The sequence below is a fragment of the Aspergillus pseudodeflectus genome, assembly GCF_044049435.1.
Source record: "Aspergillus pseudodeflectus strain CBS 756.74 chromosome Unknown BJX68scaffold_111, whole genome shotgun sequence".
Taxonomy (NCBI): Eukaryota; Fungi; Ascomycota; class Eurotiomycetes; order Eurotiales; family Aspergillaceae; genus Aspergillus; species Aspergillus pseudodeflectus.
The window spans coordinates 15,784-39,762 of record NW_027263887.1 but is presented as its reverse complement, the minus strand read 5'-3'; the positions used below and the strand labels follow the sequence as shown (position 1 = coordinate 39,762).

At 52.7% G+C, this 23,979-nt stretch overlaps 11 protein-coding genes across 11 annotated transcripts; 5 read left to right on the top strand and 6 right to left on the bottom strand.

Moving 5' to 3' along the window:
• Window positions 1-1,791: 1,791 nt before the first annotated feature.
• Window positions 1,792-2,383, bottom strand: BJX68DRAFT_273422 (cytochrome P450; the record flags this gene model as incomplete). Its single annotated transcript, XM_071047460.1, has 3 exons — window positions 1,792-2,011; window positions 2,074-2,141; window positions 2,225-2,383. 3 exons carry the CDS (start codon window positions 2,381-2,383, stop codon window positions 1,792-1,794), a joined length of 447 nt encoding a protein of 148 aa, XP_070892182.1.
• Window positions 2,384-2,558: 175 nt separating this feature from the next.
• Window positions 2,559-2,857, bottom strand: BJX68DRAFT_250495 (uncharacterized protein). The gene is made up of 2 exons (XM_071042263.1): window positions 2,706-2,857; window positions 2,559-2,633 (listed from the first exon to the last, which is right to left on the bottom strand). Exons 1-2 carry the CDS (start codon window positions 2,821-2,823, stop codon window positions 2,566-2,568), a joined length of 186 nt encoding a protein of 61 aa, XP_070892181.1. The 5' UTR covers window positions 2,824-2,857; the 3' UTR covers window positions 2,559-2,565.
• Window positions 2,858-3,557: 700 nt separating this feature from the next.
• BJX68DRAFT_34599 (Zn(II)2Cys6 transcription factor domain-containing protein) lies at window positions 3,558-5,173 on the bottom strand. The gene is made up of 5 exons (XM_071049008.1): window positions 5,048-5,173; window positions 4,835-4,995; window positions 4,492-4,781; window positions 4,318-4,439; window positions 3,558-4,263 (listed from the first exon to the last, which is right to left on the bottom strand). The coding sequence occupies exons 1-5, from the start codon at window positions 5,131-5,133 to the stop codon at window positions 3,672-3,674; spliced, it is 1,251 nt and encodes a 416-aa protein (XP_070892180.1). The 5' UTR covers window positions 5,134-5,173; the 3' UTR covers window positions 3,558-3,671.
• Window positions 5,174-5,385: 212 nt separating this feature from the next.
• Window positions 5,386-6,350, bottom strand: BJX68DRAFT_274485 (uncharacterized protein; the record flags this gene model as incomplete). The annotated part of the gene is made up of 3 exons (XM_071047676.1): window positions 5,386-5,833; window positions 5,889-6,109; window positions 6,162-6,350. The coding sequence occupies 3 exons, from the start codon at window positions 6,348-6,350 to the stop codon at window positions 5,386-5,388; spliced, it is 858 nt and encodes a 285-aa protein (XP_070892179.1).
• Window positions 6,351-8,582: 2,232 nt separating this feature from the next.
• Window positions 8,583-9,813, top strand: BJX68DRAFT_259843 (uncharacterized protein; the record flags this gene model as incomplete). Its single annotated transcript, XM_071043775.1, has 6 exons — window positions 8,583-8,613; window positions 8,750-8,805; window positions 8,846-9,013; window positions 9,115-9,187; window positions 9,316-9,628; window positions 9,693-9,813. The coding sequence occupies 6 exons, from the start codon at window positions 8,583-8,585 to the stop codon at window positions 9,811-9,813; spliced, it is 762 nt and encodes a 253-aa protein (XP_070892178.1).
• Window positions 9,814-10,032: 219 nt separating this feature from the next.
• On the bottom strand, window positions 10,033-10,842 carry BJX68DRAFT_273420 (SDR family NAD(P)-dependent oxidoreductase; the record flags this gene model as incomplete). Its single annotated transcript, XM_071047459.1, has 1 exon — window positions 10,033-10,842. One exon carries the CDS (start codon window positions 10,840-10,842, stop codon window positions 10,033-10,035), a length of 810 nt encoding a protein of 269 aa, XP_070892177.1.
• Window positions 10,843-11,145: 303 nt separating this feature from the next.
• BJX68DRAFT_273419 (uncharacterized protein) lies at window positions 11,146-15,090 on the bottom strand (the record flags this gene model as incomplete). Its single annotated transcript, XM_071047458.1, has 6 exons — window positions 11,146-11,846; window positions 11,947-13,109; window positions 13,852-13,892; window positions 13,952-14,767; window positions 14,821-14,906; window positions 14,958-15,090. 6 exons carry the CDS (start codon window positions 15,088-15,090, stop codon window positions 11,146-11,148), a joined length of 2,940 nt encoding a protein of 979 aa, XP_070892176.1.
• A 942-nt stretch (window positions 15,091-16,032) lies between these two features.
• On the top strand, window positions 16,033-17,838 carry BJX68DRAFT_274483 (major facilitator superfamily domain-containing protein; the record flags this gene model as incomplete). The annotated part of the gene is made up of 6 exons (XM_071047675.1): window positions 16,033-16,199; window positions 16,259-16,308; window positions 16,358-17,022; window positions 17,083-17,279; window positions 17,340-17,552; window positions 17,610-17,838. The coding sequence occupies exons 1-6, from the start codon at window positions 16,084-16,086 to the stop codon at window positions 17,836-17,838; spliced, it is 1,470 nt and encodes a 489-aa protein (XP_070892175.1). The 5' UTR covers window positions 16,033-16,083.
• A 903-nt stretch (window positions 17,839-18,741) lies between these two features.
• Window positions 18,742-20,447, top strand: BJX68DRAFT_273417 (cytochrome P450; the record flags this gene model as incomplete). The annotated part of the gene is made up of 5 exons (XM_071047457.1): window positions 18,742-18,940; window positions 18,997-19,853; window positions 19,899-20,009; window positions 20,056-20,222; window positions 20,273-20,447. 5 exons carry the CDS (start codon window positions 18,742-18,744, stop codon window positions 20,445-20,447), a joined length of 1,509 nt encoding a protein of 502 aa, XP_070892174.1.
• Window positions 20,448-21,016: 569 nt separating this feature from the next.
• On the top strand, window positions 21,017-22,329 carry BJX68DRAFT_259839 (putative integral membrane protein Pth11-like; the record flags this gene model as incomplete). Its single annotated transcript, XM_071043774.1, has 4 exons — window positions 21,017-21,214; window positions 21,270-21,374; window positions 21,426-21,805; window positions 21,873-22,329. 4 exons carry the CDS (start codon window positions 21,017-21,019, stop codon window positions 22,327-22,329), a joined length of 1,140 nt encoding a protein of 379 aa, XP_070892173.1.
• Window positions 22,330-22,410: 81 nt separating this feature from the next.
• Window positions 22,411-23,654, top strand: BJX68DRAFT_34578 (ankyrin repeat domain-containing protein). The gene has a single exon (XM_071049007.1). It carries the CDS (start codon window positions 22,492-22,494, stop codon window positions 23,413-23,415), a length of 924 nt encoding a protein of 307 aa, XP_070892172.1. The 5' UTR covers window positions 22,411-22,491; the 3' UTR covers window positions 23,416-23,654.
• The last annotated feature ends 325 nt before the right edge of the window (window positions 23,655-23,979 follow it).

Below are 23,979 nucleotides of genomic sequence, written 5' to 3'. Positions count from 1 at the left end.
GGCATTCGCATGCTCACCGTGTTCATCCCGACCACAAAACTACCAACGTCGATGCGACTGACCAGAATCCACACAGATCGCCAATGGATTCCCTGCGCCTCCATTGCAATATGTGCGCTGCCACGTTCAGCCGACGCAGCCACTATGACCGCCATTTGCACACGCACACAGACACAAAACCATATGCGTGCCAAGTGTGTGGCTAGCGATTCAACCGTGTGTATGTCCAATCTCCAAAGCCAACCACCCAGCGCAATCGTGTCTAACGAGAAAGTCACAGCGACTCATTATGCCGACATGGAAATGCCATTCACTCCTTCAATCCAACGCCGGGGAAGAAGTACGTTGCATGGCGGGGCCGAGTAAGTCGAGCATGCATGTCCTGCAAGCGGTCCAAAGTCAAATGCGATAGCGAAATACCGTGTCACCGCTGCCAGAGAACCGGCGTCAACTGCTACTATGGTACGAATCACAAAGGTAATTACAAGTCTCCGGTAAGGAATGCACATGAGACTATCCGCGACCGAACCTTGCAGGACAGTGCTCCGTTACTACCTTACCCACGTGAGGATATAACGAAACCATGCATAAGCATGGGCTCTGCAATTATCATTCCAAACATCGCGAATGGAGAATCCACTGGTCCCGAGTTGAATCCCACTGATGAGCCTCTGGGCCGGGTTACCGGTCATTCCGCCTGCTGTGCGGCAGCCGACCTCCTCGGTTGGTCCTTGATGCCACAATCAACATTCAATGAACGACTAAGTCAATCGTACCCAGGCGCGGCCCGCACTCTACGACGGGATGGCGGAATTGACGATCAAGCCCCAGGGGGCAAACAAGCCATAGTGGAATGGCGAAAACATGTGCCTCTGTCCCCTGATGTTGATGAGCAGCTTGAATCATCCCATGCTCTAGACCTATTTCTTGAGATAGCAAAATGGCACAGTCTAGTAAACAATGGTCTGTAGGACCGTGATAATACCTTAAGCAGGGCGATACGGTTGAGCTGGTCTGTTGCGACTATAAGAGGAGGAATTAGTTGGTCTAGAGAGGATATGAGATAATTAGCATTTATTACAGATCGTTGCCTTGCTGAAGCCGACAAGGTACAACAAGATGGCGTGGTTGAATGTTTGGCTCTCCCGTTGACTTCTAAAAATGTACATATACTGCTCTCTGCGGCATCTTTTTCGGTAGAATGGTGAAGCCTTAGAGCTCCCCGTTCAATTCCTCACAGACGGCCTTGACGTCTGCTCCCCAGGAAATTACAGCAGCGTCCTACCATGAGGCAATAAACTCTATGAGGAAACCCTTCGGACTCGGTGTATTTTGAACGGCAGTTGCACAAAACTTTCTCCTGACCCAGGCCAACAGATACGACACCTAAAACAACCTGGCACGAAAATTATCCTACGCTCCATTGTTCTACTCCAATTCGATTTGGCAATGCTTGCTGATTCAGCTCTTCCATAGGGATTCCTGAGCCGAGGATTTTTACCTTCGTTACTGGCTCAACTAGATATGGGTCGAGAGCTGCTGCGAGTCAAGGCTTCCCACCAAAGCCGAGAAATCAGGATTTGACCCCTCCCCTTGGGGAAAGCCCCAATCCATAATCAGCTGTCCAAGCAAGCGGGTCCTCTTTCTCAACCTCGTGCCACGCCTCCTCAACTGCCAGGCGTTTCTGCTCCGAGCGTGCCTCGAGGTGGAACGTGAATGGCTGCGGCTGTGCGTTGAATCCAGTGGTATAATCATATAACGGCAGTGTGATATCCGCGCCATTAGCATCCTTCACTTTTCCCACATGACACGCGCTGGGAGAATGTAGAGGGACCGCTCGGCGATGTTTATCCCCAGGCAAATCCGCCGATCAAAGCTGAAGCTGGAGAAGTTCTGCAGAGATGGATACTTGCTCAACGGTTCCCGGAATGTGGGGTACTTGGGATTAAGCCACCGGTCTGGGATAAACGTGTCGCCATCCGGGTACAGTTCGGGGTCTCGATGAATGGCCCTGGTGCAACGAGTTAGTGAGTGAGGTGAGGTTTCGCGTCTTCTGTGCGGGCGAAGGCCTACCATTGATTTGCGTGGACCGTGGTCCCCTTGGGAAAGAAGCATCCATTATAGATATTGTCCTCCGTCAGCTAATGTGGAACACATGCACGAGTTCAATTAGCCAGGTACGGCAATGGGAGCCAGGGGAAAGGTACTTACCTCCGCTGGTAACAGGCCTCCACCGGAGAACTTCCTTGATAGCTGCCCGACACGTTGGGAGTCTGGGTATATCCTCAAACTGCGGCATCCGGTCGCCCACAACCTCATCAAGCTTATCCCACATTGCCTGCTGCCACTGGCGGAAGAGAACAATAACAAGCACAAAGGACATCATAGCAGCAGCTATAGTGCCAGTCCCAGCCTCAAAAAGCGTCCCAAATGCGTACAATGCTCTCGACTGGGGTATCGCGAGCCCCGCTCTCGTAGTAGATCGTTGGCCACTTTTTCCGTGGATATTACGATATTCTCCTTTCCAAAAATGCGGAACCGGACAATGGGACCGAGCTCGTCTGTCTACGTCTTGAACTTGAGCCATGAATGCATCGGTGGTACTTGCAAGGCATGGCCGACAATAGGTAGTCCTGCGCGTGGGATTCATTAGCCTGGGAGGGTTCATGCTGAATAGGGGATGAGTTGAAGAGTCTCCTTCCCACCGTATCTTGAGTTTGGAGGGCGTTTCGACCCACTTGGAGGACTTTTCCCCTGACCATGCGTGACAGCGACTGCTACACTGACCACGGCGAGCAGAGCCAGAACCCATACAGATGCCATTTTCTAAGCAACGAGTGATAATTTTAGGTTGAATGGGTACGAGAAATGATGATCCCCACTTAAATACAGCGCACGCATGACCGCCCCGTGCTCAAAAAGATGCCGATCTCGTAGTCTACATCTTATCAGTCCTTGGTCTTGTCAACTAAAATGTCGGCTGACAAAAAGGGAAACCGGAAGGAGGCGGAACATTCTGGAATCCCAGCAGTACCTATACTCAATCCAGGTCAAGTACATGCTTCCTCGGGCCTTCCGCGGAACGAGCTGCTCCGAAGCACCGTGCCCTCACACCAGAATTAGAACAGTATATGGAACCAAAATGGACTAAATCACGCCCCATGCTCCGCCGGCAAATGCAGGTTTTTTTACTTGTGCAAGTAAGCCCACTGCTCGTGGTGTCGCGGCCTTTTTCAAGGTACGGTTCTCTTGGATCGCTAAGAGTAGAGGCATAACCACGGCTTCCTCATGTCTGTTAGATATTCCATTGTATGTCCTGCGAAGAACTATCGTCATGTTTGGCGACGGCGTAGTATGCTTGACCTTCTTAGTTTGGAGATTAATCAGTTTGGTGGGCAGGAAGTGAGCTTATGGATGTCCTTTGTTGTTCTCAAGAGATGATATGGATCGTAGTGTCGACGTGGGAATGTTGGTCAGGACCTCATCAGGATATTGAATATCAGTATTCCTGTTGTATCTCCCATGTCCAGTCCAAGATTGCAAACTTGATATTCAACGTTGATTGATTTGGAGTTTAACAAGTGAAAAGGAAGATGCCCTGTATATTGTAGGATATTTGATTTGTAAATCAATGCCCGTAGAGACCCCTTTATCAGGGCCAACCCTGATCCTCAACCCCCGGCACCGGCTCGTGATGACCTCCGCTCCCTCAGCCACTCAAAATGCGCCCAGAGCTCATCCATGAACCCTCCATTCTGCAGACTGGTCAACCTTAGTGCCGAGGCCTGCCTAAAGTAGAACCATATTCGCAGCTCCAGCTTGTCTGTCGCCGCTGCTCCAATCATGCACACCCAGCTATATACCTCTGGGAGATATCGGAGCCACGTCTGAGTATCTGTTAGTGTGAAGTAGGATTTTAGATCGTGGACGAGACGATTCAGAGTCTTCGAGGGATGAAGGGGTTGTTGGACGATGAAGAGGAGGATCGTCATGGCTAGGTAGCAGCACTGATATATGGGGTCCTCGGGGATGGATATGTTATTGCGGTCCAGCGCCGGCGAGACTTGGCTATTAGCCTGCAACTTGGCATTGAAAGCAACCTGAATAATGCTCCTGATTGACTGGACGGGGATATCGTGTCCGGGCGAATCCTCGAGGGAGTTTAGAATCCGAATCTCTAGCGCTGACGGCGGCAGAGTAGGTTCCCCACCCGTCGAGGGATGATCAACCTGGTTGAACGCGATCCTGCATACAAGGCTATTCCTAGTTAACATTAGCCAGCTGCAAGGTCTCTCAATCACAAACAGGCATACTAACATGCGTAGTAGGGCGGCCACTAAGCCTCCCATACCTAACTTGTCATGTCCACCGCGCAATTCCACCATCCTCCGCATCCCTGCTTGGTGGATACGTGCTGCATCTCGGTCTCCTCTAAACCCCTATTTTATATTAGCCATCGCAATGACTCCAGAGTAGATGAGGATTTCTCACTGCAGAAGACGCAAGGGGCGTGATTGCTGCAATTGTACAGTCATCTATCCCGAGAACAGGATGGCCAAGCCGTTCGCCAACCAACCTAAGCACTTCACTCTGATGAAACAGGGTTATAGAAGAGCTTGCTCTCTCTCCGCGCAGCATGTCAGAGTAACTAGACCCCAGGAAGAGGGTAGCGTGGAACAGGCACGGCTCGCCGAGCGCGTGCTGCATCCACACGGTTTGTAGGCTCCATGCCATGCTTCCAGGGTGGACCGGCACTTGCGAGACGCCTAGGCCATCAATGACTGCAAAATTCCAACATCAGATGAGGGATGTGCATCAAGGGCAAGTGACGTACAGTTTTGGAGCAGGCGTGGCATGTACCACCGCCGAGGGATGGGGTATGGCTCGAACAGCGGCGAGAGGGAAATGCCAGTGTATCCTACGTCTGGAGCGTGCGCTGCCAGCTGCACGGCCCGGCAATGCTTCTGTGGAATGTAAATGCACTCGGTGAAATTCCTACAGAATATTAATGCACACTCTTTAAGGGTGCATCGCTGATATGACATACGCTTCGCATCGACCACATGTTGGGAAGGCCCGGTCACATTTGCGTTTCCTGAAACGACATGAAATGCAGGCGTTTCGCATCGCCATGAAGGTAGCAGGGGAAAGTATCTGAAAAGCTTGTCTCTGGTAGTCCAAAGAGCGACGTTTCTGAAATTGCGAGCTCTCTCCCCAGACAAGAGGTTGTGCAAAGCGTGAGCTGAAGCAGTGGTGGCGCCAGTGCCGCTAGCCCGCAGCCGATCTTGGGATGCAGCCAGTTGCCGTCCAACTGTGGGCCCTTTCAGCCCATCTCTTCGCACTTCGCAGTCCTGTAGATACAATATCTAGGTTTATCTCGCCTAATCACTTCCGCCTCACAACCTCCCGCTCGATAACCTCCTCCACAAGCTGCACCACACTTTTCCCTCGGAACAATTTTCGCGCGCGCTCAAAAACCACCTGCGCCGACCAAGGGATCGCCCACCTCAATGGGCCAAGCCACCATGCCTTTGGCGCTATAATCAGCGACGCACCACTCGCAGTCTGTAATGCCATCAACACAGCCCCGAGTCCAGGACTCATCGTCAAGCGTTGCCCATGCACGGCGTCAACGAGCGACAAGAGTGCCACGAACCACGCCGCATCTAGATCTGGCGGAAAGGCAGTGCTGAGACCGCCCGCTGGCGGATTGTCATGGGTTCGTGGGTGACCCCAAATGAGGAGGTTGGTATCAGTGCGCCGACCCTGAGGGGACGAGGCTTCCTGCGCTTTGCCCTCCGCAGTCAACCAAAATGCGTGGTTTGGCGATACTCTGGGTTGAAAACATGAGCGTTGGAACGGGAAATGGAGACATGGGATGAACTTACGGCCAGAATTGGTGTGGCGTCCACGGGGTGATTTCCGTAACGCCCTCATCACTACGGACAGGAAAGGGTGGTGACAGCCTCGCCGGGACCTTGTTCTGTGGATAATTTGCGCCACTCGTGTGGATTGTGTCGATGAGGCTGTATGTGGTTGTCGTGCCGATAGCTCCGGTTTCGACGATGAAAGATTCGGACTGCATGAAGTGAAGATGCATCGGTGGAACCTAGACAATCTTAGTTTAAAAGACTTGGGCTTCTGGGGTTTGATTTACTTACCTGAGGGTGCTTTTTCCCCAGCTGCATGGAGGGATGGTCTCCGACATATGTTGCCCGCATCAAGACGGTCGCATCGAGCTCTGCGGCGGGCTGTAAGAATTCAATAATGAACGAGTCGTCGAAGAGCCGATGGGGCCCGCCGAGAGGGTTGGAAAGGCGTGGTTCTTTGCCTGATGGGATTGGCTTCATTTTGTCTATAGTTTGGGATTGAAGGGACCCAATATGAGCGATGGGGGTAGTGACAGATATATAGTTGACAGAGACCCCAAGCACTTCTTTTACCGCTGCCCTGGAGGAATCCAACTCCCGCTAGTGTCCACTGGCGCCCACTAGTGTCATGTCCCTGCTTTAGGAGGGGTGCTAAACATATCTCAATATTATTACTGTATTGCAGGAATGTTCTGCCACGGAAAGTAGAGAGCATACCGGCTCTGAATAAAAGCACCAACAAAAGTTATTGCACCTCGCTCCAAGGGTCGACTTGACAAAAGCCCTATGTTGCGCGGGAAGCGCGGCTGGGATAACTAGTCCTTAACCATCACGACGAATAATGAGGCCTGTTATTCTCAAAGCCAGTTCGTGGTGAGCAGTAGTGTGGTCCGTGTTCTCTGGTATTCGTAAAGGGACACCTTTCTCCAGGAGCCACCTTGCTCTGGCAAGTAAGTCAATGATATCGCTCAACCGAAGGTGGTGGAACATTCTTTTGCTGAAAAAAAATTGGATCCAGCACACAGCTGAATCCATTATCCATCACGCAGTCAATGTCGCGGGATTCTTTTTGGTACAATCTCTCAAAGGTGTCGATCGAATGATCAAAATCCTGAAAAATAGACCAGTAATTTTTCGCTTCAGTGAGCCAGGAGTAGGGAAGCTACGGATGTTCAATTCCTGCCATATTCTTTCTGCGTTCAGGTCAGGGAGAGCCCTAGCGTGTAATCCCAGCTGCGCTTGTATCGCCGCTGGTAAAGTGTCACTCGCAATCTCTAGAAGGCGACGACGTCTCTCACCAAATATGGTCCAGACTAATGACCTTATTTGATTTGACACGCAGCAAGAGATGAGGTTGTGCTTCACCAGAACGCCATGGCGTATGAGAATCTGGGCAGACTCGAGCATGTCGTGGCGTACTGCGTGATCAAGCACGTGGAATTTTATGTCCGGTGTGTATATCTAAGTAGGCGCTCAGAAGGACTTCCAAGCCGTCCGCCAATGGGACTGATAAAGTAAGTAAGCGTCCGGTACCTCGCTCTTTTTCTAAGCCGGAGATGAGGTTGCCTTCGCTACAGTGAACTAGCTGCTTCAGGTCATTAGTAGACTGTCGCATAATGGCGTCGAGTTTGTTCGAGAGTACGAATGCTCCCTCAGTTAGGTACTCGGTCAGACTCGTGGATATCACTGTCCGTAACCAACACCCCCAGGGCTATAAAGCGCGAAATGAAGAGAGGTTGAAGTTGAGTTCGGAATTCACACAATATCGATGATAATGGAGTATCAAAAACGGATGTACTCATTCTTCCGTTGATGAAACACCCGACTTCCACAATATATTGTATCAGCTTGTAGTATGCAAAGACGGTGTCATCAGAAGTCCGGTGAACCCAAAAGCTCAGGCCTGTCGCATACTATTATGAGAACCACAATAGTAGCTACCATACCCCGAATGATGCTGCACTGACATATAATGTCTCGCCATCCTGGGTCATCTCAAAAGTGCTGGCTTCACCGACGGCCGAGAGCCGTTGTAGTTGTCCTAGTATCATATAGAAATCATGGTCGTCCATAACCTGGTGGCCAAGGGGCCGTCCCCTCAGAAGCTGCATCGCAGGGGATTCCTTCGTACGATAGGCCTGAATTGGATAGCTGGGCAGATAGAGAACCCCCACGCCCCCCTTGAGAGGCCGTCTTCGTACCTTCTGGATATTTCGCCGCCGTGATAGTATGCTCGTGATATAACCCAGGGCACGGGTGTCGAAGCTATTAGTGTCGCCAACACCCGGCATTCCAAAAAGGTCAAAACCAGGGTCTAGTAGGGTAAAAAAAGGACTAAGTATGCATACGCCGTCGGATAAATACTCGGCTCAGGCTTGGAAAGAAACATGGCATGACTATTACGCTAAATCACATTCTCCCGTTGTATAATCACTAATTACAGCTATAGCACTACTAGTTTATTTCCCCCGCTATTTCCGCCTATCTCTCGAGCAGTGTGACGGCAGCTGGATTCAATTTGAGCTCGTTATCGACAAAGTCGTCATCTGGAAAATTCTTGAACAGCGTTCGGGGTTACCGGTCGTCAAGGGTTCTTCACGTTCCATAACGTTCGAGAGAGGTGAGGACTTGCGGAATTAGCAAACAGGTACTGGGCTTTCAATCTCGGTCACTAACTCGAGCGACGAGCACCTACAGGCTTATAGCTTCGGTATGGCTGGACCTGATGCCCGGCCCACAGACGGTTCGCCTCGTCGGCCTTGAAAGGGACTAGCCCGGCTCTTGTGGTGGTTTAGCTTAGGCAGTGACTCGAAAATAACTGATAGTATCACCATGTGTGCATTCTCTTCATTTTGTATCTTCTCTCTTAGTTCAATTAGTGAAGGCTGATTTCTCCTCTGCTACAATCAACAAGCGAGCGACCCAAGGGGGGTTCGTGAAGCGCCAGTTCTTTGGGGAGCCACCCAGCGTCTTAGCCGAGGAGCTCGGGAAAGATCAATATTGTTACCAGAGCCAACACAGGTATTGGATTCGAGTGCTGCGCACAGCTCCTCGACTTAGGGCTTGGACGGCTTATCATGGCTGTTCGGGTTTTACGCGAAGGCGAGGAAGCAAAACAGCAACTTTTGTCGAGCAAGCGGAATGTCCAGTGTCAAACTCGACACTAGCTACAACTCTATTACCACGTTACACCACGTCTCTTGGCTGGTTAGACATTGTGATCAACAACGCTGGTGTTTGCAAGAAATCCTTCGCGCTCAACCCGCACCCTGGACACGAGAAGAGTATTCAGGTCAACTACCTTGGAAATGCACTCCGTGATACACATGATTTCTATTCTCCAAGCAAAGAATCCGGTGCATCCCGGCCGTATTACACTCGTCTCGTCCGATACCCCCGCCTGGGTCGAGTTCCAAGGAGAAAGACAGCACCCCTCTCCTCACAGCTTTCGATGAGCCGCAGAGCTTCAAATTTCAGGATCGCTATGCAGCTTCAAAGGTACTTGGTCAACTGTTCCTCCGACAACTCGCCAAGCGTGTGCCCTCCTCGATTGTCGTCATCAACGCCTCCAATCCGGGTCTGTGCAAATCTGGCCTTGACCGGGATTTCAAGGGCTCCGTGGTTGGGCAGGCCGCTCGCTTCATGCAGTTCTTCAATGCCCGGGAAGCGTCAGTCGGTTCGCGTGCACTTGTGGATACGGCAGTGAATCATGGTCCGGCATCCCACGGGCACTATACTGAAGACGGCAAAGTGGCTCCGTAGGTCGCCTCTTATATCATGAGACTCGATCGTACCTTGAGTGTATGCTCACCTTCTCACAAGGATGGCTCCCTTCGTATATCAGCCTCAGGGTGAGGCAATCGCCAAGCAACTCTGGCAGGAGACAATGGCCGAGCTTAGTTTTGCAGACGTGGAGAGCATTATCAATAGGCTAGGGAAGTGATGTACTCTACACGCGGATAGCGATTATGCATGTTTCATAGGGCAAAGAGACCATGTTGGATGTACTAATATTAGAATTTGCGAGGTAGATAAAATTATGTACACGCAGCCACTGGACGGTAATGAACTTATCGTCGGCTCATGAGTTTCCAATTTCCCTCCCTTCTATACAAGTCGCTGTTCAACAATGCGTACAAAGAACAAGACGCCCGCTCAAATGTCAAGTCCTCCCCGTAGACGAAGTGATTCCACCATCCATTACCAACTCTTGACCAGTGATGTACCTCGCTTCGTCTGACGCCAAAAACACCACCGCATTCGCCACATCCCATGCGTCTCCCATCCGCCCCATGGGGACCTGTGCATCTCGCATCCGCATATACTCCTCCTCATCGCCACCAGGTGCATACCGTTTTGCCAGTTCCCTCGTATACGGAGTGTAGATGAGTCCTGGGACGACGGTATTCAACCTCACTCCCTTGGCCGCGTATATAACAGCGGTGACTTTGGTAAACTGCATCATGGCAGCTTTGGTCGTTGAATATGCGACCTGTGGCTTGCCGATGTACCGCAAGCCCGCGATACTCGAGACATTCACAATCGAGCCTCCAGTAGCATGGTTCTCCATGATTGGGAGCACATGATGGCAAGCGAGATAGATACTCTTCAGGTTCAGCTCCATCTGCGCATCCCAGGTATCTTCGGCCATGGCAGCGGGACCACCAGGCTCCGATTTGCCTACATTGTTGACCAGGATATCGATTCGGCCGTAGCGCTGCATGCAAGCGTCAACGAGCTCCTTTACAGACGTGCTGTTTATGACATCTGTTTCTCGCACATCACATATTCCGCCAGCAGCTTCGATGCGGGATTTTGTTCGCTTCGCCGACTCGAGGGATCGATTGCCGCCAAAGATCAATGCGCCCTGTTCCGCCAGTTTGGCTGCGATTGCGGCACCGATGCCCCAGCCCTGGTCGGTCGTTTGGCCCAGGCCGGTAATGAGGACGACTTTTCTGGTGAGGTCTAACATTTTCCAGTACTTATGGTTGGAAACATGGGGTTGGCGTGGTCAATCTTGTGGAATTCGGTATTTATGCTCGCTACTGGCGGATCTTCCGTCGACCTGGAGCGGATCCCGTCCGATCAGTACGGGAGCTCCGATGGATTCTTATGCCATTTGCACAAGGAGCTATCGTAAATATTAGTATCTTAAATCGCCGGTTACATCTTGTTTTATGAGGAAATACAACTTGAAGGGCCAATTGCATCCGCAAGTTAACTTTGCAGTGGACATGAGCTATATAAAACCAATATGATGCATATCGAGTAGTCCTCACAAGAGATCGATGATTGACCGGGATACATGAAAGATAAGTGCAACTTTGCTCGCATTCCGGTCAGCACCATCGAGTGCCTGGGGGTCTCCTTGGGCTACTGCGTTGCCTTCTTTAATCGCCTCTATCAAACGTACTCCCTTGGTCGTATTGGCTGAAATTACGGCGCTGATGGGCCTGGTTTTTTGAGTGACCTTTCGGTGATTGGCGACACCCCATTGGCGCAGAGCTGTCACTTTGGCCTGCAACGGTGCATTCACAGAGTGCATCGCGCGGACGACATCGTGTAGCAACGGGCCAAACTTGGCCCAGCTCCTGTTTCCGTGGATAGTGTGAGTAGTTGTCCTGTGGATAGTGTTGATCTTTGCTCCAAGTTCATTGAAAAGAAGCTGGAAATATCTGTTATTAGGGCTGGGGAGCGTGAGTAGAAGGCTGTATATTGGCTCACGAAGAGAATGGCCCAGCTGAATCAGCCGTTGAGCGGCTACATACTTGTCATCCATGATCGCTATGTCGAGAGGCAGTCGGTTGTTAAAGTCGGGGGTGAAAATGTGGTCGTGTATCCGATTGTCCAGAAAGACAGGGAAGGTAATGTTGCGGTTTGTTGCAGCCAGATGCCAGGGGGTCCCGCCATGGGTCACTGAATTCGAGCCGCAAGCCACAACAATCGTTGGCGTTTGCGAAAGATTAATCCCCGCTGCTAAAGCCTGTTAGCCAGATCACGCGAGGCGAATGTGCATATCATCCGGCGGGTATGGGCCCGCAGCAGAGCGCCGGGAGGATTCCGTTGCTGCACCCACAGGGGTGGACAATATTGAAGAAAGCGCGGACGAACTGGTTGACCCATTTGTGCTCCGCCAGGAGTTCAATATTGCGGTGCACCTGGCCTGCATTCTCGTCGCAGCAATGGCACGGTGTAATGTCGGGGATGATACTGCTGCTGACCCAGTCCTGTGGGGTGTAAAGGCTGCAGATCATGCGAGCCACTCTGAAAGCTTTGTTCGTCAATGCATGATGCAGGTAACTGTGGCCCATGCGAGTGTATCCTATCGGGTTGAAGATCCCTAGTCGTCTCAACATGATGAGAGCCTCGTGGCAGTCCTCCATGATCAGCTGGTCCAGTATCCCTGGACTCCGCTGTGCGGCCTTAAGGCTCATTGCATTTGTGGGTGGAATAGGAATGGGTCTCATAACAGGCATATCCCGAGGTAGATCCTGTAAGTAACCAAGCCCCCTGTACAATTCTCGAATCCTCGCAACCTGGTTCCAGATCACCTGCTTCTTGGTCTTGCGATACCATAGTTCCACTGGCGAGAGATTGGCGACTGCTCCGTGGAATGGATCGAGCCGTGCCTGTTCCTCCATGAGCCGGTCTAGTGTCCGCGCAGCGGTCCGCATATCGCGCTCTCCTATCCGAAGCGCGATTTCTACCAGCTCCATGAACTCTTGGTGGCCCTGGTTCCGCCGCTGTATCGATCTCGTAAGACGATTCAGCTCGACGCGCCTTGCCATCAGGAACTGCCAGTTCACGACGTCCTCCCTCGTCTGCGTCCACATGGCCGCATCGACCCAGCGCTCTGGCAGTGCATATTGGAAGATGAGACCAGTCAGTTCCGGGTGCACTTTCATGAGGAAGATCAAGTCGCGATCGGGTAAATTTTCGAGGTACGATGTCGCAAGGCTATAGCGGCGCTGAATCTCCGGCTGTTGTCGAATCCTGGCGGCCGTCTCCACTGCTCGCTCAGTTGGCGCGGCGGTATGGACGTCGGTTACCCTTGCTACGGCGGTGTTGGCGTCGTTGATTCTGGCTTGGTTTCCGCTTAGATGGGCGTGGAGTAGCTGCGATTGGGCGGCGACAAGCTGGGCTCGCGCCTCCCTGGCCTCGCGCCCGACGATGCTGTTGAAGATCAACAGGAGCCATGGGACGTGCTCCATCCAGACAGGAATGGTGTTATAGTCGGTACTTTGTAGATTATGAACAGAAACTGATAGATAATTGATGCAGCTCCATAATTTGCAGCTAATTGTGCTTTTACAATTAGAATATACCAGGTAATTCTTGTGCATCTATCTATATCTTTCTTATCCAGCTCTTTGAGACCACGACTCCGTCAACTGATTCAGGGTCTTTTATTCCTTGGTCCAAATGTGCAGCAAAAACTCTTTCAGGATTGTCAAACACACAATGACAGCAACTCATTATCAGCCTTGACCCCTTTGTCCTGGGCCTTTGTGTCGTCGAAACAGATTCCGCGACAGAATGCTTTGTGAGAACCAGAGCCATGACGAGGGCTGCGCCGCGTCTTTGTCAAGGCCAAATGTGGATCAGACAAGGCAATGTGATCACGTTGTCTTTGTCCACTCATGAGCATAGGCTCTCATCCCAACCTCGTCCGCTTCATGCTTCCCTACTTGGACAAGCACGCATGAGGGATGATATATACTTGTGCAGTAACCTACTCGGCGGAGCTGGATCAGGGCTATGCCACTAATACGAGTCTACATCTACAACAAACCTACTCTTCAGTGCAAGAGGATTACAATAGCAGTACGATTCTCTATCATAGAAGAACACTTGGTCTTAGTACGGCGGGGGATCCCTCCCCAGATCAACTGTGTCAGAAGCGCCCAAGTGTGCTATGCATCCCCGTCTCAGAGGGATGGGGGGTATCCTATCTCCGCCTCGCCCAGTATGTTGCGCGTACAGCCCTGTCCCGAATTCAACGTTGATGACGAGCTTTATTGACTACACCGGAAGTCTCAATTAGTCTCAGGAGCAACCACAGAAATGAATGCACTTCATACCGAGAGGTTGTTGGGTTCCGAAAGGGAAAAAGTCGCATCAATCTCGAGTGAATGTTTGTGTTCGATAATGCAAGTAGTAAAGCTTGGAAGACTGTCAGGGAGGGTGACGCTCTGTATGACACCGGGCTTGATCTCAGAAAGAACATCGCTTTCCCGGTCACAGGCGATCGTGTCGTCGAGCCCGTGAAGCTCCAGCACCCTCCTGGAGGATGTCCAAGATGTGTTATGAATGTCGGCAAGAATGTCGGTCGTGCTCCGAAGATTGATGAGCAGACTTTGGAGCTTAATCGGGAGGACGTGGTGTATCCGTGTTGGGAGGCTTCGTACACACAGCTGCAAAGGTAGCCTTTGACTTGAATACAAGACAGGCGGCGATGGGAGCTTCGCCTCTAGTAGCAGGATTGGAAGTGCAGTTTGAGAGTATCCAAGTGAGCTCTGGGGACTAATGTACAGTCCCCTTTGTCTGATGTGGAACCCAGTTCCCAGAGACGATAGTAGGGCAGCAGCAGGATCAAATGGTAAAAAGCTGAGATTCTGCTCCTGTGAGATGACCTTTCGAACATGTGTACGTCGCTTGAGTGCGACCCGTAAGGTGTATGCGACACTGGCGTGTGCGCCCTTGACGGCTCGTGTTTCGAATGACGGAGGAAGAATTGCTTCTTGGTGCCTCAACTCGGGCTGCGATGTTGAGCATTCGGCCAACAGCGGGAAGTTGATCTCAAATGGAAAGGCATATTGGCCCTCTGAAAGAGTGTAGCCTCTGGCGATGAATGATGTGTGCGAGGGGGGAAACAGAACCTTTGATGTTTTGAACAGCTATTTCTCTCGGGTGTCAGGAAAGCACTGAGGTCACAAAGGGTCAGTCAGACCTGGTGGCTCTCGTCGGCAACCTTTGGCACATCGTTGCCTAGAATAAACGCAGGCCCCTTCTCGATGAGAGCCGTTCTCGTTGTGCCTAAAAGAACAGGTCAGATACACCAGACTCAAGTGGGCCAGCGCAAAAGACCTTCAAGGGACAGGGTGAGATCCGAAACGACTGTTGCCCGGTGCAGCTCCAGGCGGACCACCCCCTTGACAGCCTCGTTGGGGGTGAAGATCCTGCCACTCTCGATGCCCTGTATATCGAGATAAATTCCCATGGTTCAGAGCTGTTTTCATTCTCGAACTTGAGACATCCAGCCGAGCAGCACCCATCCGAGTCGAATATATGCCCCTCCTCCTCCCTTTTTCCGAGCCCAGACGGCAGCTTCGCACCCTGCATCAGGTCAGGTGGGCCTGCGAGCCAATCAACATCCCTGGGCAATCCTTCAGATCAAGCCTGCGACTGGGCACCTGTGAAAGAAGAATGAAGCTCTCTTGTCCGGCGCAAACGCCATATGCGTGGCGTAAGTCGCCATCCGCTTGGTCGAGAGAGGGTTAAGGTTTGCAGGACAATATCTCGTTGGCAAAGGCGTCTCTCGCGGAAAGTTGGTGATTTCGACCGGCGAGGCACTCGCTGTGGCAACCACGTTGGGGGTTCGTAATTCGGGGCTGAAGCCTCCAGATCCTTCTCAACAACAGCTTTTACGTACAGCGCGGCGAGGAATGTGAGGGAGATCGCGTGCGTAAACCCTTTGCGTATGCTTGGCAGATCCCCCAGCGAATGTGTCTTGTTGCGCGCCTCGGAGAAATTAAAAGCGACTGGCGGGCAGCACAAAGAGCATCCCACGTTGCGCAGCATTGGCCTGCCTTTGCAGCGCCCGAACGTGGTCAGCTCTGCGGAAGACTCCCAACAAGCTGCCGATGGTGCAATGCAGAGGCGCGATGGCGAAGCATTATCAAATGGCGGCTGACAGGCCAAGACTCCCGCCCAAGCCACGAGCTCTTATCCAGCAAGTCTGGCCTTCCGCCATGGCTTTTGAGGGCTCGGCGCTGCCTGCCAAGCCTCCCGCCCAAGATGATTTGGGCTTTTCAAGCGGCAGATCCAGCAAGCACGCCATCCTCGCTCTGCCTGGGCACGGGATACCACCACCATGATGCCATCCGCACTCGGTTTTAAATACTTGCCTCCAAGCCAGAGATCGGGTCCTTGTCCAGGGTCCAGAAGCCGTCATCTACTCCTTTCATCAAGGCAAACATCGTCACCAGACAGCATGGCCGACCTCAAGACGGGCCCCAGCCCGGAGATCCAGGACAAGTACGAGGATGAAATCGCCCTACACCACGAGGTGGACTGGACGGTCGAGGAGGAGAAAAAGGCCAAGCGCAAGTGAGTGCAGCGTGTGTAACCCTTGGACCATGAGCAACCACTAAGCGTGTGATGTGCAGACTCGATCTTATGATCATGCCCATCCTCACCCTTGGGTTTTTCTGCCTGCGTAAGTCCTCCTTTTTCTGTCCTAGACGTTGGTCTGACCTGAAATGCAGAGCTCGACCGCGGTAACATGGCCAATGCCATCACCGACAGGTTCCAGGAAGATGTCGGCATCGACCAGGACCAGTTCAACGTCGGCCAGCAGATGCTGTCGCTCGGTATCGTGCTAACCGAGATCCCTTCCAACATGATTCTCTACCGCGTGGGTCCGGGCAAGTGGCTCACCCTGCAGCTCTTCCTGTTCGGTATCGTCAGCACCTTCCAGGCATTCCAACACGGATACGGTGCCTTTATCGCCACCCGCTTTCTCCTGGGAATCACTGAATCTGGTTTCATTCCCGGCGGCTTGTGGACGCTCTCGACCTGGTACACTCGTCGCGAGACTGCCAAGCGGGTCATGGTCTTTTACTTTGGCAACCAGCTCGGTCAGGCGTCGGCAAAGCTGCTCGCCTACGGCATCCTGCACATGCGTGGTGTGGGTGATCGGCCAGGCTGGTTCTGGCTATTCGCCCTCATGGGAGTCTTTACCGTCTTTTCCGGTTTCATCTTTGGCTTCTTCCTGCTCGACTCGTTCCGAAACCCGCACAGTACTTTCCTGCCCAAGGTCAACTGGTTCACGGAGCGGGAGCTGCACATTCTCCAGACCCGAGTCCTGCTCGACGACCCGATGAAGGGCAAGAAGAGGAGAAAGATCCCATTGGCCGCGTTCAAGCGAGCAGTAAGTTTTCCATTTGCCGGCCTTGGACTCATCCCATTCGCTCACTATTCCTGTGCATAGTTCCTGGACTGGCGCATCTGGGTTCACTTCTTGATCACACTGTGCAACAACGGCCCTCAACGTGCCTTTGACACATACGCCCCGTCGATTGTCACCAGTTTTGGTTTCGGCCCTCTGTCCAGTAACGCTTTGGCGGCTGTCGGTTTGTTCCTGCAGGTCCCGGTCTCGTTTACGTTCAGTTGGTTCTCGGATCGCTAGTAAGTTGCCCAACCCACTCGTCATACACGCAGTGCTTGCTGACCCTCTTGACTCGGTAGCAACCGTCGCGGTGAAACTGTCATCCTCGGGTTCTTCTGCCATCTGCTCGGTTACATCTTCAACCGCACCTTTACAGACGTCAATCTCCGTGGTGTCCGCTACTTTGGCGTCGTCTGGACGCAGGTTTTTGGAACATTCTCGCATCCACTCAACATCGCATGGCTGTCGCTCACTTGCCAAGACTCGGAGCAGCGCGCCCTCGCCATGGCCGGGTAAGAACCACCTGCTCCTAGGTGTCAACGTGTGCTAACCAAGGGCTTTTCACACAGTGTCATCATGAACGCCAACATTGCCGGTATCTACGGAGCCCAGATCTTCCGCAAGGACGACAAGCCACTCTACCGGCGCGGTTTCAGCGTCGCGTGCAGCGTGCTCTCGGTCGGTCTATCGCTTGCAATTGCGCGCTTTGTCGATACGCTGTTGCACCGGCGTCGCAAGGAACAGCAGGTTGAGGGCGATGAGGGTTCAGGTGAGGAAAACAACGTGAGGGTGAGCTGAGAGGATGTAGCGACATGCATTCAGAACAGAGTACCCTGAACAGGGTCGAGGATTTGGAGATATGCGAGGGAGGTTGAGTAGCTTGGATACACGTCAAGTATACATAATAGTCAGAAGGATATAGTGCTCGGGAATTGCTTTGAAACATTCGGTATCACTCAATAATGACGTGGAAATAAATACCCGGAAACTCCGAGCGGCAAAGCCCCATGTGGCGCAATCATTGTACTCCGTATTGCGTGGCATACCACTTGGTTATCGCCACGGCCCAGGCATGGGACTCGGCAAGGACTCGTTCTTGAAAATGGCTTGATAGGGAGTGTGGGAGGTAGTCGTCATGAACTTGTGTATGAGTGTTAGCAAAGTCCGGGCTATTATCTTATACCTATTGCCGTCGCTCCTCGCAGCATAAAACACAGTCCGCAGCCAATGCGGATGTATATATTTACCGCAAAGATGGTGTCGTCTCCAAAGTCCCACCCACCCCGTTCAACAGCTTCGCCCCGCAAGATCCTCCACAGCCCGCTGGTCGGCGTACTGATCTCAAGCCGTTACTGCCCTAGCGATTCAACAAAGCATGAGTCTCTGGCCCTGCTGCCTCGTCTTCTCAAGTCATGCAGCTCGCGTATATCTTTTCCGCGTCTTGTGCCTGTGGTCGCAATCCTTGGGCGTTTCAGTTTAAACGGTTTTCTCAAGCGGGCCGAACCCCAGTGGAGACCATTATTTCCGAGGGCCTAGATTATCTCGCTAACGGCCATCTCTTTCTCCTGTAGTCGCGTCCAATCGTGGCAAGGACGTTACAACTGATGCACATTCACATGTGACGAGCTCTTTTATAGCTTTGCGCCCTCGTCTGCAACTTCCTAGCAGCCAAAGGACTTTGCCCCTCTCATCCTACTCAAAATGGCCCTACTTGTGGTTTTTGGACTGGGACTGATCGCCTATTGTGCGGTCGTGAGCATTTACCGGCTGTACTTCCATCCTCTCAGCCACATTCCTGGGCCCAAGCTTGCGGCCATCACCCACGGCTACGAGTTCTACCATAATATCATCCGGGGTGGGATGTTCATCTGGGAGGTTAAACGACTGCACCAAGTCTACGGTTCATATACCTTCTCCAGGCACAATTGTGAGCCACAGTTGACTCCATCGGTGTAGGGCCCATTATCCGCATCAACCCCCGCGAAGTGCACATTCTCGACCCAGACTACTACGAGGAGATCTACGCCTCGAGTGCGCGGAAACGAGAAAAGGACCCCGTATTGGTCGCGCAATTTGACCTGCCAGGCTCAGGGTTCGGCAGCGTCGATGCAGAAAGCCACCGCGAGCGCAGAGCGCCCGTCGACAAGTTCTTCTCCAAGCGCGCGATTGAGAACACAGAGGGACTAATTTGGAAGAACATCGACAAGTTCTTCTTCTACCTTGTCGAAGCCTACAAGTCGCACAGCGTCGTCAGTCTCGATGCCGGATTCGCCGCGTTGACATCGGATACCATCTACGAATACGTGTATAGCTTCAACCCATGCAGTCTGGACAAGGAGGGATTCAACGCTGGCGTAAGAGACGGGATCAATGGTCTTTTCAGGTCGGCGCATCTGCTGTATTTCTTCCCGGTCCTTCAGACCATCCTGAATGCGACTCCGATCGGATGGCTGGAAAAGCTGAATCCGCCGGCCTTTGCCTTGGCGAGTCAGAAGAGAGACCTCTACGATCGGGCTGTCGCGGCCTTGAAGAGTGCCGACGGGTCCAGCGGGAAAAAGGGCGACAACCTCATCAACAGCCTGGCAGCGACGACGATGCCCCAACATATGCGGTCGCCGGAGCGGCTGATGAACGAGGGATTTGCGTTGATTATCGGAGGAACCGAGACGACGGCGCGAACTCTTGCAGTCGGCGCATGGCACATATACTCAAGGGATGATATCCGGGAAAAGCTGCGGACCGAATTGAAGACAGTGATGCCTTCTCCGGAATCGCGACCGAGGTGGAATGAGCTGGAGCGGCTGCCTTATCTGGTGAGTATCTCCTCTCGCGTCAATGCTCATCTGACACTGTGACAGTCTGGTGTCGTCAGCGAGTCTCTGCGGCTCTCCACCGGTATTGCCAATCGATCGGCTCGGGTTGCTCCCACCGAGGCTTTGGTTTACAAGGGCATTACGATTCCACCGGGGGTAGGTGACATACTGTGGAATAGATGGCAGTAACTAACCTTGGTAGACACCCGTGAGCGAAACACACTGCCACATACTAATGCACCCCGACATCTTCCCCAACCCCGAAGTGTTTGACCCAGAGAGATGGAGCCGGGCTGCCGCCAAAGGCGCTCGCCTGGACAAGTACCTGGTCAACTTTTCCAAGGGAACCCGCATGTGCGTTGGGTTAAAGTGAGTTTGAACTCCTGTGCCTGTGGCGTTCCTCTACTAAACAAGTCCAGCCTCGCATATGCAGAGCTCTTCCTTGTGATTGCCACAATGGTACGACGCTTCGACATGGAGCTGCACGAAACACCCAAGGCCAACATTGAGCTGGCGCGGGACTTTGGCACTCCATGGCCTGACAAGGGAGGCCTGAGCGTCAGGGCTATTATTACCAGAGTCATTACCGAGTAGACTAAACTGGTTTCTGTCAGGGCCGACACGAGGTCCAGAATTCTGGAACGCGTGGCGAAGTTTATTAGATTGACCATGTGGCCATTTGTTTCTTGATCGTCGCTCGGGCCGAGGGCGTTTACCCCTGGCCAATTCCTTCAATCTAAGCGAGCTATTCCAAGGCACTGATTTGGTGTCTCTGACTTTGTGACTCTTTTAGAGACTTGCACAACGTACAGAACAGGAATGGGTGGAACTGGATGGTGGGGAGGTCTCCACGGCGGTAACGAGTTGGCAAGCGCTATCCTGAATGTAGTCAAACAATGAAATTGCTCCCGCGGGTTGAGAGAGCCTGGAAAAGATAACCGAGATGAAATCCCCTGGAAAAACGGGGCCCCGGGCTGCCACAGGTACTGCTGAGGGATTCAGCGTTTGACGGCTGGTGGTGTGAGGGCATTCCCTGCACTCCCTGAAGGAAGATGTTTCTCGTAGTCAAACTCGAATAGGATAATAAGCGACTATATATCTCGTTTTCAGCCTCTTTTTTGTAGATTTCTGTTTCTCTCGCTGATGGTCGCTTCCAGCTCAACATGTCAAGCCTCGACCTCGTTATTGGCCCACCTCCAGAGGGTCTCGACTTGAGCTCCAACCGCATCGCTCAGAACAATGGTACTGTGGCGGCCGTCATGGCCATTGCCACAGTCTTTGTGTGCCTACGATTCTGGGCGCGGACTGCGAAAGAGAGTGCTGTCCTGGCATACGACGACTGGTCGCTTTTGGTGGCGCTGGTACAAGTTGCTACCCCAGATTCTCGGCTATCACCGGCTAACAAAAGGCGGGCAGGCGTTTGCCTACGGGACGGGCATCTGCTGCATCCTGGGTGGAAAGTATGGCATTGGCAAGCATATCTGGGTCGTCGAGCCGGAGAATGTGATTATGAGCATGAAGGTAGGCCTCGTCCATCTCGTGGACTTGCCCGCTCACAGCCCCTGTGTGTAGATCATCTTTGCCTATGTGATCCTCTATGCGACGACCGTCCCCATGGTCAAACTATCGGTTCTCCTCCTCTACCACCGCATCTTCCGACTCACCTGGACCCTGTACCTGTGCGCTTTTCTCTCCATTGGGTATACAATCTCCGTGTCCACCGCTATTTCGCTCGCATGCGTGCCGACCTCGTACTTTTGGACGCAGTGGGTAGATCCCCTGAGCGGCGGCTACTGTCGGATCAACCTGTACCTTTTCTATCTCTGGAACGGAGTCGCCAACCTGTTTACCGATGTGATTATTCTCTGTCTGCCGATGCCAATTGTCTGGCGACTGCAAATGCCCCGGTCGCAGAAATGGGCGATCAGCGGGATTTTCCTGCTGGGAGGCTTGTAAGTTCCGGTCCCTGGCAACGAGAACTTGGCAAGTGGCGGTGTCTCACAATCTATTATTATTCAGCGTGTGCGTCGCAACCATTGTCCGGATTTACACCATTACGAAAATGAAATCGTCGGTGGACATCACCTGGGTCATTGGTGACGCAATGATCTGGAGCAACGTCGAACCGTGCATTGGCATCGTCAGTGCCTGCCTGCCAACCCTGCGGCCTCTGCTGCGACACATTCCAGCGCTGCGAGGGCTGACTGGCTCGTCCCAGAAGATTCGAGGTAATGACTCGACGAGTCCCACTGCCGGGGGGAGCATGACGGCATCCGCAAATCGCTCAGCGTACCGGTCTGGACCGTTGAAAAGGGGCCATTTCCGGCCCGGGGAAGACGAGATTTTGCTCACGACTGACGTAGGGGGAGAAAGGCGCGACGAGACCGCCAGCGCAAAAACCAGCGGGTCACAAGAGACGGTTGCGATGCAGATTCGGGTCAATCACAAGTTCGACTGGAGCGAGTCGAGCCAGTGACGCGCCCAAAGGGGCATTCTTTTTATGTAAACGCAGCGTGTGACTGCCCTGGCCAAGCCTTACCCCGCGCGCTGACCAAAATCACGCAGTCATAGAAAAGGGGGCCCGTTGCACCGCCTGTTGTAGGGTCTGTCGAACAATAGAAACCAGAATACCTTCAAGATGCCTCTTCTCGCGCTTCCAAACGAACTGCTGTGGCTGATCGCTGAGGCTCTGCCCTCCGCAAAGGACACCAGTGCGCTTGCCAGAGCCAACCACGAGCTGTATGGCCTGCTGAACCCTTATCTCTACCGCCAAGACGCCCGAACGGGCGGCAGTGCCGCTCTGCTATGGGCTGGAGATAAGGGGGTCGAAGAAACCGCCGTCATCGCCTTACGTTACGGCGCCGATGTTCGGGCCACCAACGCGCTTAAGCAGACTCCCTTGTTATTGGCTGCAAAGAATGGCCATCATGGGGTCGCCAGTCTCCTCTTACAACAGGAGGATATCGACGTCAATTTCCACGCCATGGTCTTTACCAAGGAAAAAACCGAAGACTACTTCATCTACGACTACCAGACTCCCATCATCTGCGCCGTACGAAATGGCGACGAGCGCATGGTCCGTCTCCTGCTCGACCGCCATGACCTCGACATCAACGACATGCACAAATGCAACAACCGAAATACTGCATTAATATGGGCTGCTCTCCAAGGGTATGCTCGAATCGTCGACTTGTTATTATCGCACAAAGACATTGAAATCAACGGGAAAAATCTCCTCGGCATGTCCGCCCTCTCCTGTGCCGCGCGAGAGGGACATCAAGCCGTCGTGGAGTCGTTGTTAGCATTCCCCGAGCTGGATATCAACTCCAAGATCCATTCAGACTCCCTGCCACAGCCGGAATTGCCGCGAAGCTTGGGATACGCTCGGACGGCGCTGCAGTTGGCTGTTGCGGGCGGACACAACACGATAGTCAAGCTGTTATTATCGCGGGCAGACATCGATACTCGCGCCAGGGACGCTCGGGGGCATACGCCTCTAGAGGTGGCTGTCAAGGAAGGGAATACAGAGGCTTACGCTCTCCTCTCGGAACATTCGAGCTGAGCTTGGCCTGTTTCTATGAAAAGTCTTTGTTTTTTACTTTGCTTTCCTAGCGGCCTCCACATGGCTCCCCATTCTTTGCATCTTGCTCTTTATCAGCGTTACCAACTCATCATGTATATATATAATCGTGTGACAGCTGCGGCCCATACATAAGGTGGTTGCGAGCATAATTGAGGCATTGTTAGCCCGAAGGATGAGGCTATGGCGATTTCAGACAGTCCAGGATCTCACAACTTCACGTAGTTTGCATTCAATCGCAGAGAGAATGAATCAGTCCTATTCACTCCAGCCCTCAGACTGGATTCCACGCATTTGACAGCTGACAACGTGGCGGCCGAGGCCTCGACCCCCGACCAGCTCTGATGTCGTCGACGAATGCCATCATCGGGCAGTGACGCCAAACCATCTGTCAAAGACAGCTTCAAAAGGATGCTCCAGCCCTGCGCACTTTCTCCGAGTTTGACCTATTCTTCGACGAGATCAACGTCCGCCGAGTCTTGTAAATGGTTTTGGGACTTTCAGGGCTTGACTTGATTCGCGCGGAACCATCGACGGTCGGTCGCA